Consider the following 12316-nt stretch of genomic DNA (forward strand, 5'->3'; position numbering starts at 1 on the left):
TTCGTTTAGTGAAACAACTTTTTAGTTTTATCCATTGAATATTTAAAATCGGAAAAATAGAAAACTTACTGAAAGGATCTTTAGCAATAATAGATCCCAAAGTCTCTAATGGTTCAGAGTCTCCTTCTTTATTACAAGCTTTTACTCTAAACTTGTATTCGTGTCCAGGTGTCAAACCAGTAACTTCCATTTCCGGTTCTTTACATTTTCCCACAGGTAGCCACATACCACTATCCGTATCGAATTTTTCGACTACATATCCTTCAATTGGAGCTCCACCATCATCTTTGGGTTTCTTCCATTTTAACTGGCATTTATCTTTGGTTATGTCACTAACTTCTAATGGGCCTTCAGGTTTTCCTGGTTTTGAAGTAACTGTTACCTCAACTTCAGCTGTATCAGAACCATATTTGTTTGTAGCGGTAATTTTATAAACTCCAGTATCTTTTCTTTCAGTTCTATCATTGAAAAATTTACTGTTATTTGGCACATTTTCGATTCTTACGTGTCCCGTTTCTGAAATAGTTTTACCATTCAGGGTCCACATAACATCAGGAGCGGGTTCACCGGTAATTTTAACATCAAAAAATATAGGTTCTCCTTCATGTATAGTAATATTTCGCAAATGTCTGCGATCGATTTTAGGAGGCAATCTTCGAGGTTTGCATGTAACATGTTTACTTTCTCCACTGGGTTCACCCGGACCAGCGGCATTTACGGCTCGTACTCTAAATTGATAAGGTACGCCTTCTTCTAAATCTTCTACTCTTACTTTAGTGTCAGGTTCCTTAACCTCAGCGGCTTTAGTCCATTTGGGTGATCCAACTTCTTTTTTCTCAATTACATAGCCCGTGATAGGAGAGCCTCCATCATTGACTGGAGGTTGCCATTTAAGATCGACAAAATCTTTGTCCCAATCGGTTATTTCAGGAGTAGTTGGTGCACCCGGTTCATCAAATGGATTTTTGGCTGTAACGTAATCTTCAGCCTCTAATGGTTCAGATTCGCCTTCGGCATTAACGGCGCAAACTCTAAATTTATAATCTTGTCCAGGCATTAAATTAGATACTTCCATTTTCGGTTCTTTCGTTCGGCCGACAGGAACCCATCTGCCTGTTTCTTTGTCCATTTTTTCAACAGTGTAATATTCCACTGGAACTCCTCCATCGTCAGCGGGAGGATTCCATTTCAGATTACAACCCTCTTTGTGAACATCGCTAATTTTTAGCGGACCCTCTGGTTTAGATGGTTTGTCTATAACTGTAACTTCTACGGAAACTTCATCTTTACCTGAACTATTTTCAGCTTTTATTAAAAATACACCGTGATGACTTCTGCTCGCCGGAAAGATAACGAGTTTAGTTTTATAATCTTCATTTTCAATAGAGACCTCATTTTTAGAGTTTAAGGGAGCTTTGTTCAAAAACCAAGATTTGGATGGTGGAGGTTCTCCACTTATTTTTACATCAAATTTAATTTGCTGACCAGCTTTAATTTTGATATTTTTCAATGTTGACCTGTCAATAACCGGAGCTGCATAACGGTCTTTTGCCGTCATAGTATCACTAGGAGCAGACGGTTTACTCACTCCACCATCATTTACTGCTTTTATTCGGAACTGATATTGCATTCCTTCAACAAGATCTGGCACTTTTGCTGTAGTTTTGTTTCCAATAATTTCTACACCTTTTTGCCACTTTGAACTGAATTGATCTTTTTTTTCTATAATGTACGAAGTTATAGGTGCACCTCCATCATTTTCCGGCGGTGACCATTTTAATTCAGCAAATGATTTACCCCAATCTTTAATTTCTGGTTTACCAGGTGCATCAGGTTCATTATAAGGATTTTTAGCTGTGACCGAGGTTTCAGTCTCAAGTGGTTCTGAATCTCCCTCGGCATTTACAGCTTTAACTCTAAACAAATAATCTTTTCCTTCATTAAGACCTCCTATTTCAGCCTCAGGTTTTTTAGTTTCTGCACAAGGTACCCATCGACCCGTATCGACATCCATTCTTTCAATGACGTAATGGTCAATAGGCACACCTCCATCGTCTTCTGGTTTGTCCCATTTAAGTTTGCAACCATTCGCAGTAACGTCAGATACTTCTAACGGACCTTTTGGTTTGCTTGGTTTAGACAAAACTTCTAGTTCAAGATCAACCTCATCAACTCCAGAATCGTTCTTTGCAATTACTGTGTACACACCAGCATCGGCTCTCCTAACTTTTGAAATAGAAAAGTTAGTTTTATAATCTTCATTGTCAATTCTAATACGATCTTTGGTTTTTAATGTTTGATCTTTAAGCTTCCATGTAACAACTGGAGGAGGTTCACCCTTAATATCGGCTTCAACTTTAAGTAATTGACCGGAACGAAGGGTTTTTTTCTGTAAGTTTTTCCTATCAATGTAAGGAGCCAAAAATCGAGGTTTAGCAACAACAGTTTTCGAAGGATCACTTGGTTCACTCGGTCCAGCTTTGTTCACTGCAATAATACGGAAATCGTATTCATGACCTTCTTCAACATCTGTTACTTTAGCAAAAGTTTTTTCTCCTGGAACTGTCATGCAATCTTCCCAATTACGAGATTTTTTGTCTCGCTTTTGAATAATATATTTTTCAATGGGAGCACCACCGTCATCTTTAGGAGCTTTCCATTCTACATCTACAAAATCTTTATCCCAATTAGTCAAATCAGGACGATTCGGTTTTCCTGGTGGGTCAAACGGATTTTTAGCAATAAAAGGTTTAAGTTGCTCTAATTCTTCTGATTCACCCTCTTTGTTAACTGCTTTTACTCGGAATTTGTACGGTTTACCTTCTTGCAACCCAGTTACATTAAATTCAGGTTCGGATGATTTACCGCAAGGAATCCAGTGACCAGTTAAAGGATCTAATTTTTCTATTTCGTAGTATTCAATAGGCGTGCCTCCGTCATCCTCTGGCTTTTCCCATTTCAATTTGCAACCATGCTTTGTAATGTCTGAAGCTTCCAGCGGACCTTTTGGCTTGCCAGGTTTGCCTAATACAGTAATATCAAATTCGGCAGTATCTTCACCGACACTATTTTTCGCGTGAATGGTGTATTTACCACTGTGTATTCTCTTTGCCTTCATTATAAAGAATTTAGTATTGTAATCGATATTATCGATTTTAATTTCATCATTGGAAACTAACTCTTTATCATTAAATTTCCATGTGACAGTTGGTGGAGGTTCTCCACTAATATTGACATCCAATGGAATTGAAAGATTGGCTTTTATAGTTATACCTTGCAAATTAGTACGATCGATGTGGGGTTTCAAAAATCTGGGTTTGGCAGTATGTGGGTTGGTTGCTTCGCTAGCGTCACCTGGTCCAGCTTTGTTTACAGCTCTAACCCTAAATTGATACTGATTTCCTTCTTCAAGTTTTGGAACTGTTGCGGTACAAACATTCCCATCTACCTCTACTGCTTTTTCAAATGTTACTCCAAATTTATCTTTCATTTCGACAATGTAACCAGTAATAGGAGCGCCACCATCTCGTATTGGTGGTTCCCATTTCAGTTTTACCATATTTTCGTTCCAATCGACAATATCGGGCATTCCTGGGGCAGAAGGTGCATCGTATGGATTTTTAGCCACGATTGAAGTGTCTGTCTCCAAAGGCTCTGATTCTCCTTCTTCATTAACAGCTTTAACTCTAAAGTTGTATTTGTGATTCGGTTCTAATCCGGTTATGTTTAACTCAGTTTTATCCCCGTCAGCGTAACCCGCAGGTACCCATCTTCCAGTTTGTGCATCCATTTTTTCTACAACATATCCAGTAATAGGAAGTCCACCGTCGTCTTTTGGCTTCTGCCATTTTAATTTGCATCCCTCTTTATGAACATCAACTGCTTCAAGAGGACCTTCAGGTTTACCGGGTTTATCCAATACACATATTTCAACTTCCGCCTCATCTTTTCCGGATGAATTTTCCGCTTTGAGTACATAAGTACCACTATGTTGTCGAGATGAATCTGATACTTGCAATTTGGTATTGTACGGCTCATGTTCAACCTTTGTGTTGGGTCCTGTTTTTAATTCTTTTCCTTTAAAGAACCATGCTGTTTTTGGCGCAGGTTCTCCTTTTACATCAACATCTAATCTAATAGTCTGACCAGCTCGTACCGTAACTTTTTGCAATTTTTCTCTATTAATGACTGGTTTAGCATATCTAGCTTTTGCTAAGTGAGGTTTAGTTGAATCACTAGGGTCACTAGGTCCCGCTTTATTAACTGCTCTTACTCTAAACTGGTAAGTATTTCCTTCTTTGAGATCAGGCACCGTGGCTTTACAATCAGGTGTGTTTGTAGTTAAAACTTCTTCCCATGAGCTATGAAGTTTTTCTTTCTTTTCAATTACATATCCTGTGATAGGAGCTCCTCCATCATTTTTAGGAGCAGCCCACTTAAGATCAACTTTGTGTTCATCCCAATCAACAATTTCCAAGTTCGTTGGCTTACCAGGAATGTCGTATGGGTTTTTAGCTATTGTAGATTTTTCTGTTTCTAATGGCTCTGATTCACCTTCATCATTTACAGCCTTTACTCGGAAATTATATTCATGACCTTCAGCCAAACCTTTGACATCGAATTCTAAATCATCGGGAGATGTTTTTCCAACAGGCATCCATCGACCTGTATTTTTGTCTAACTTTTCTACTACATAGCCAGTGATGGGTTTTCCACCGTCATCTTCTGGTTTGTCCCATTTAAGTTTGGCACCGTTTTTGGTGACATCGGATACTTTTAGAGGACCTTTAGGTTTAGATGGAGCTGCTAAAATTGTAATATCTACTGTTGCTTCATCTTTACCATGTTGATTTTCGGCAACTATTTTGTATAATCCAGATTGTTTTCGAATAGAATCTACTATAGAAAATTTTGTGTTGTAATCGACATTGATAATTTCTACATTGCCAGTAGACTGTATTTCTTTTTCCATGAAAATCCATTTAATGGTTGGAGGAGGTTCACCTCTTACGTCAACATCTAATTTTACAGGTTTTCCAGCTTTCACTACAACATTTTTCAAATTTGTGCGATCTATGCGGGGTTTCAGTGCGCGGTGCCTGGCAGTATGCATTTTGGTAGGATCAGAAGCTGGTGATGGACCCGCTTTATTAACCGCCACAACCCTAAATTGATATTCTCCTCTTTCTTTTAAGTCCCCAACTTTGGCTTCCAAAGTATCTCCAGGAACTTCAACGGCTTTTTCCCAATCTGGTTTAAATTTATCTTTCTTTTCAATAATATATTTTTCAATCGGAGCTCCTCCATCACTATCGGGTTTTTTCCATTTGAGTTGAACACTTTCATTATCGTAATCAACAATTTCAGGAGTTCCAGGTTTAGTTGGTTCGTCGTACGGGTTTTTGGCTGTGATTGCAACTTCTGTCTCTAAAGGTTCAGAATCACCTTCGTCATTAACTGCAGTGACTCTAAATTTATATTGATGATTAGGTTCTAATCCGGAAATAAAAGCATCCTCCCTATCACCAGGGACTCTTGCAACTCTAACCCATTTATTTGTTGCTAAATCTTTCTTTTCTATTTCGTATTCCTTTATTGGTGACCCACCATCGTCTTCAGGTTTCTTCCATTCCAAACGGCACGATTCTTTTGTAACATCTTTTACCTCCAAAGGTCCTTGAGGACTGGCAGGTTTGGCTAATACCGTTAATTCAACGTACTCCTCATCTTTTCCAGAAGCGTTTTGAGCCGTTAATTTATATTTTCCCGTGTCTCGCCTTGTTGCGTTGACAATTGTAAATTCAGTGTGATAATCAACGTTTTCAATTTTTATTCTTTCGGTAGTTTTTAAAGCAATATTATCTTTCCAGGTCCATATTAACTCTGGTGGTGGTTCACCAGTGACATCCACAGACCATTTATGTGTTCTTCCAGCTTTAATAATAATGTTCTTCATGCCGGTTCGATCAATAGAGGGTTTCAAGTTTTTGTGTTTGCATAAATGATTGTCAGTAGGTTCACTAGCTTCACCTGGACCAGCTTTGTTAACGGCTCTAACTCTAAATTGATAGACACTTTTTTCTTTTAGGTCATTAACCTTGAAAGTTGTATCGGCTCCCTCGGTTTTACCGCATTCAGACCAATCCGGTGAAAATTTATCTTTCTTTTCTATTATGTAATGCAAAATGGGTCTTCCACCATCACTTGTGGGTTTGGCCCATTTGAGAGTAACACTTTGGTTGTCGTAGTCAGCAATTTCGGGTTTACCCGGTTTGTTGGGTGCATCTGAAAATAAAATTTTGAACTCGATAAAAAACTACTTAAAAACAAAAATATTATACATAAATGTTAATAGAGTAATTACACATTAGCGCATTATTCTTATTTAAAGTAGTAGAAAAAAAAAAATTAAATAATTATGGATATTTTACATTTATTAAAGCATTAAGTAAATACCGTAAGGATTTTTGGCTTCGATAGGCTCGCTTGTTTCCAATGGTTCTGATTCTCCCTCTTTATTAACAGCTTTAACTCGAACTTTATATTTCTTCTTGGGGGTTAATCCTTCAATCTTAAAGGAAGTATCGTTTGGTCCGACCTCACCGGCTGGCACCCATCTTCCAGTGTCAAGATCCATTTTTTCCAAAACATATCCAGTAATGTCACTACCACCAGTATCTTCTGGTTTTTTCCAAGACACTGTCATGTGATTTGCTCGAACTTCTTCCGCAACCAAGGGTCCAGTTGGTGCACTTGGTTTTCCCAAAACCACAACCTCAGCAACTTTTTCACATTTTCCAGATGAATTTGTTAAAATAAGCTTGTAATTTCCACTGTCAGATCTAACTGACCTACGAATGGTTAAAACAGTATTTTTTTCATATTTGTCAATTGTAATTCTATCTCCATCATCTTTAACTTCTTTTCCATCTAATTCCCACAAAACTTCTGGTTCAGGTTCTCCTCCGTATTTTATATCATATTTTATTATCTGACCTTTTTTGATTATAATGTTGACTAAATCATTTCCAATTATGTAAGGTTTAACTGGAAAAAAAAAAAAAATTAAAATTAAACACATTCGTTAAGAATATAATATTAGTAGTTAAAGGGGGTTTGCTATAAATTAAAAAATGTGATCCTACCAAATCTACATTTTGCTATAATGGGTTTAGTTGCATCGCTAGGTTCTCCAGGACCAGCTTTATTGATAGCTCGAATACGAAATTCGTATTGTGTTCCTTCTTTTAATCCGTCAATAGTAGCTTCCGTAACATCACCAACAATTTCTTTTCCTTTAATCCAATCTTTACCGAATTTTTCCTAAAATGAAATCAAATTAATAAACAAAAATAAAAGATAACCCTATATTTTATGTTATCCGCTTTTATTTTTACTTTATTACCTTATATTCTATGACGTAACCAGTTATTGGTGCTCCGCCGTCTTTGTCCGGTTTTACCCATTTAAGATCAGCGTGATCTTTATCCCAATCGACAACTTCAACATCTTTAGGTTTCGAAGGCTCATCTTAAATAAAATAAAAATCCCAAAAATGAAAATTTTTGAAAAGAATACTAAAAAATTTTTTTTAAGGAAATTAATTACCCCAAGGATCTTTAGCCAAAACGACTTTAGGGAATGCCGCTGGTTCCGAAGGTCCAATTTTATTAACGGCTCGAACTCTAAATTTATATTCTTTTTTGTGAACTAAATCTTCGCATTTATAAGTAAGAGGTGATGTGTCACCTTTAACTTCTCCAACATTTATCCAACCGCCTGCGATAATTATTTAATATTTATTATTTACCTCCAATCAGTTACTTTTATTTAAAAAATAATTAATCATACCTTTCACGGACATATCCATTCTTTCTATTACATAATGTTGAATTGGTGAACCACCATCATCTGGACCTTTTTTCCAATTTATGACACAACTACTTTGATAAACATCTGTAACTTCAACATCAGTTGGAGCAGAAGGTACATCTGGAAAATATAAAAAAATTTTTTTAATAAAACATATTATGTAAATAATTTATAAAAGTTATGTAATATTGTTTTATGATAAACCTATTTACCTTGCATATTGATAGGAATGATTTGACTGATTTCTCCTTTGGCATTGCTAAATTTGAATTCGTAATCACCAGACTGTGCTCTTGATGGTTTTTTAAATTTAAACGTGACTCTGTCTTCCGCCACAACAACTTCAACATCTTTCGATAACAAAGCTTTACCATCTTTAAAGATTTTAGCTTCAACTGGAGAAGTTCGCGTACCGTCAATTTTATAAGGTATTTCGAAGACAATAGGTTTTGTTGCAGGTTCATTAATTTTATCGGGTGCAGTAATAATTGGTTTTGATTCTGCTTTCTTCACATTGAGTTGACAGCTAGATTCTAAATTACCTGACTTGCAAGTAATTTCACCAGCATCATTCATATCAAGTTTATTGAAAACTAATTGGTGTTTTCCACCTCCCAAGTTTTTAATTTCTACCCTGTCACTTGGAGTTATAGGTTTACCATTTAAGAACCATTCAGCTTCAGCTGTTTTATCTTGAAGTTCAATTTCTAATACAAGTTTTTCATCTTCGATGCCGACGGAATCTTTTAATTTTTTATTGAACTTATTAAGATAATTAATAACAAGTTCGGCTTCTGTTTTATCGGCATTAGAAACGCATTTGTACATTCCAGCATCTGTGATTTTGCAGTCTTTAATAACGAGTTTTCTTTTTCTTCCGTCGGCACTAATGACCATTCTTTTATCGGGTACAATTTCTTCTTCTCCTTTATACCATTTGACTTCTCCGGAAGCATCGTTAAGTTCGCACAGGAGAGTGACATTATCTTTTTCAATAAGCTGTTGACTTTTAAGGACTTTAACAAATTTGTAAGGATATTCAGTCAAACTAACTTTTGTAGAAGTTTTATCTTCTTGTTTGTCTAATTTACATGTGAAATCTGAAATATCTGTCTCTTTGCATGATTTAATTGTTAAACGGCAGAGTCCAGACATTTCTTTGGAAATTTCATAATCTCCACCATCCTAGAAAATTTAATTAGAGTAAATACAATAACTACTTTTTATTTAAAATGACAAAAGCATTATTAGGAAAAAAAAAAAAAGAAACCTTAAGTTTTTCACTTCCTCGATACCAATGAACTACGGCCATACTGTTAGATACTGTACATTCTAATAATAATTCATGTCCAAAATAACCATCGTATTTCTTTTTTAATGGTTTTGTAAAAGTATATGACGGAGGAGGTTCTGTGAAATAGATTTGAAAATATTATTTTTTACGATTTAATGTTGTCAAATTATAGTTTTAAAAAAAAATATAAAAAAATTAAAATTTACCATCAACGTTGAGAAAAGCCGTACACGAAATGCCAGCGATTTCAATGGTATATTTACCAGAGTCTTCAACTTTAGGATTAGAAATTATAAGGTTATAAACATCATTTTCAACTTTCATTTTATACTTTGAACCAGGAAACAATTCCTAAAAATATACAATACGTATATTTAATTCCGGTCATTTCCGAAGAAAATAAAAAATCATTAATTTAAATTTAAAAAAAAAAAAAACTTACATCTTTTCTGAAGAACCATTTTGGTTTACAATTCGGTCTTGAAAAGATGGCTTCAAAAACGACTTTTTTATCTTTACCTTCTTTTGCAATTTGATCAACCAATGGTTTTAAGAATGAATCCGCTTTCTGAAAAAAAAAAATCAAATAATTTCATTAAGTACAGTAAAGTAAACTTGATTGGAAATATAATTTTCAAAATTTTCTGAAAATAAAAAAGAAAATCTACATGATTAAAAACAAAAAAAGGAATAGACTATATAAATTCTACGTAGAATTTAAATTTATTTTTAAATAGAATAAATTTAGTTCAAAACTACACAATCATATTTCTAACTAAATTTTTTTTTTTTTTTTTGATGTTTGCCGTTGTACAAGAATGTATACAAAAAATTTGCACGTGCAATAATATTTTAAATTTATTTAGTGATATGAAAGTGAATGAAGATTCTTCGGTTAAACGATAGAGAAAAAAAAAATTTTTTTAAATACTAATTAAGTGATAAAGTATTATTTAATCTACGAAGAAGAGTTTGTTTTGTTTTTGATAAATTGGGCTTTAGAAATTTTAAATCAAACCTCTTTTAATATTCTCTCGTTTACCGATCTTAATTTAGGCCATTCAATTAACGTATTTTTTGGTCTGATATTATCGACACCGATTGAAAATAATTTTTCCCACTCACCCATACATTTGGCATGTTGAATACAACGTTCCTGATAATTACGTAAATTAAACTTAAATATTTAATTGATATTCTTGCAGTATGAAAATGTTAAGACATTTAAAATAAAAAAAATTTTTTTTTTTTTTTTAACCCTTACCTTTTCAACCTTTTTGAGTTGTGGCGTTGGTTTTTCTACTTCTTTTAATTCTCCCCAATCTGGATCTTCTTTATCTCTTCCCCATTTTGCATATTTTCTTTTCTTAAGCATAGCTCTAAAGTCCATACCGCTTGCATCTGTAAAAAGTATAAATGCATTACTTTTGATTTTAAAAAAAACGGTCGTTATCGATAGGCTCGATAGGTATTATGATTACCTGATACGTAAAGCATCATTTCGGCGGAATCTTCACCGTGAACGTTACTCACGACAACTCTATATTTTCCTTCGTCGTTGGGTTTTATTTTTCTTATGCATAAAGTGATTGAATTCGTGTCTCCATCGGTAACCATTTTATATCTACCACCATCGATAATTTCCGTCATTCCTTTGTAAAATCTAAATGTCGGAGCCGGATTACCCTCGACGGATATTGTAATATAAGCAGTTTGATCTAAAATGAATCGACTTCGTTTAAGAAGTAGAAGAAAATCAAATAAAAATTACTTTAAAAAAAATAACAAACCCTCGATAGCGCTGTAGCTTTCTTGAAAGTCAACAATTGCAGGAGGTCCAGGATTTCCAATGGGTTTCAAAGGAGTCGATGATTTATTAATAAGTTCTTCTATGTCTGCAACACTTGGACGACGTGCATCAGACGGACGTCTTCGCTATAATTTTTATATCATCAAATTATATTATCTAAATTTTATTAATTAATTAATTTTTTTCATAAAATTTTTTAATTGTATTATAAATTGTTATTTTTAATGTTATGTGTTTTATGTGCGTGTGCTTTAAAAATAGTATGTGTAGGTGAAAAAAAAAATAAATAAATAAATAAAACGTGCTGTACAAATTGTGTTTACAAAGTGCAAAAATTGTTTTTAAAAAAAAACATTTATTGATTGTTTTTTTTTTTTTTTGTAGTGCTGATTTGTAGTAAAAAAAAAAAAAAAAAAAATTATAAATGTGAAATTATTTGCTGCTTAAGTGACTAAATCAAGTGCATAAAAAAAAAATAAAACGTGCATTTTGTGTGACGGCTAATCTTCAGAAAAGTTATTTTTTAATATTATTATTATTATTATTATTATTATTTCCGAAGTTAAGCCTTATTTATAAATGAATTCGATTAAATTGAATAATTAAATTTGATGATGATACGAATGAAGTGATGATAATTATAATTAATCTTATTAATTATTTTAACGATAATTTAAAAAAAAAAAAAAAATGCCAACATCCAATTTGTGTTCCAGTTCTCATCTCACCTTTTTATCATCCAAGACTTCACCGGGCCGTAATTTACGAGAGTCCTAAAATTATAAAGTTCGTCAACAACCAAAAAAAAAATACACATAAAAATTTGTTTGTTTGTTTGTTTGTTTGTATTTTGCGTTTCGGATAAAAAATTTTTGTTTGTTTGTGTGCGTGTGTGCGTGTGCGTGAGATTTATTTTTCGCGTGGTAAATTCATCGAGGAATCAAATCCTTTTTTCAAATCCTTTTTTTTTTTTTATAAATTTTTCATTTAAGAAAAAAAAAAAAAAAAAAACAAAAAGTTTTACCTCATCTGAAATGATAAGACTAGCACGTCTCGGTTGTTCTTCCGGAGGTATGAGTGAACCTCTTCTACTCGTGTTACCAGAAGCTGGAGCCAAAGAACTCTTTCTAGCTTCTGCACCGGGACTCCTCTCTCTAATGACTTCAATTTTAGGCGCTCCTCCTGGAGCTTTAATTTCAGGAACTTTAACCTGCGAAAATTATTATTACATAAAACAATTAATTAAAACGTTTTTTTTTTTTTTTTTTTTTTTTAAATCTAAAAATATTATTCAATTGAGCTGTGTAAAAATAGAGCAAAAAAAAAAAAAAAATATTTAA

At 33.9% G+C, this 12316-nt stretch overlaps 1 protein-coding gene across 1 annotated transcript in view; it reads right to left on the reverse strand.

The window, feature by feature from the left end:
* Phum_PHUM226120 (titin, putative) overlaps positions 1–12316 on the reverse strand; it is a gene marked incomplete at both ends in the record, with an annotated part of 41422 nt that overhangs the window by 16671 nt on the left and 12435 nt on the right. The window contains 15 exons of the mRNA XM_002425835.1: positions 70–6285; positions 6457–7047; positions 7146–7323; positions 7406–7530; positions 7609–7779; positions 7852–7992; positions 8085–9057; positions 9143–9282; positions 9373–9517; positions 9609–9734; positions 10431–10567; positions 10648–10884; positions 10957–11101; positions 11705–11749; positions 12001–12186. Of these exons, the coding sequence (XP_002425880.1) occupies positions 70–6285; positions 6457–7047; positions 7146–7323; positions 7406–7530; positions 7609–7779; positions 7852–7992; positions 8085–9057; positions 9143–9282; positions 9373–9517; positions 9609–9734; positions 10431–10567; positions 10648–10884; positions 10957–11101; positions 11705–11749; positions 12001–12186 (9556 nt within the window). The remainder of the gene's footprint in view (positions 1–69; positions 6286–6456; positions 7048–7145; positions 7324–7405; positions 7531–7608; positions 7780–7851; positions 7993–8084; positions 9058–9142; positions 9283–9372; positions 9518–9608; positions 9735–10430; positions 10568–10647; positions 10885–10956; positions 11102–11704; positions 11750–12000; positions 12187–12316) is intronic.

This window comes from Pediculus humanus, genomic scaffold, assembly GCF_000006295.1.
Source record: "Pediculus humanus corporis 1103172107587 genomic scaffold, whole genome shotgun sequence".
Lineage (NCBI taxonomy): Eukaryota > Metazoa > Arthropoda > Insecta > Psocodea > Pediculidae > Pediculus > Pediculus humanus.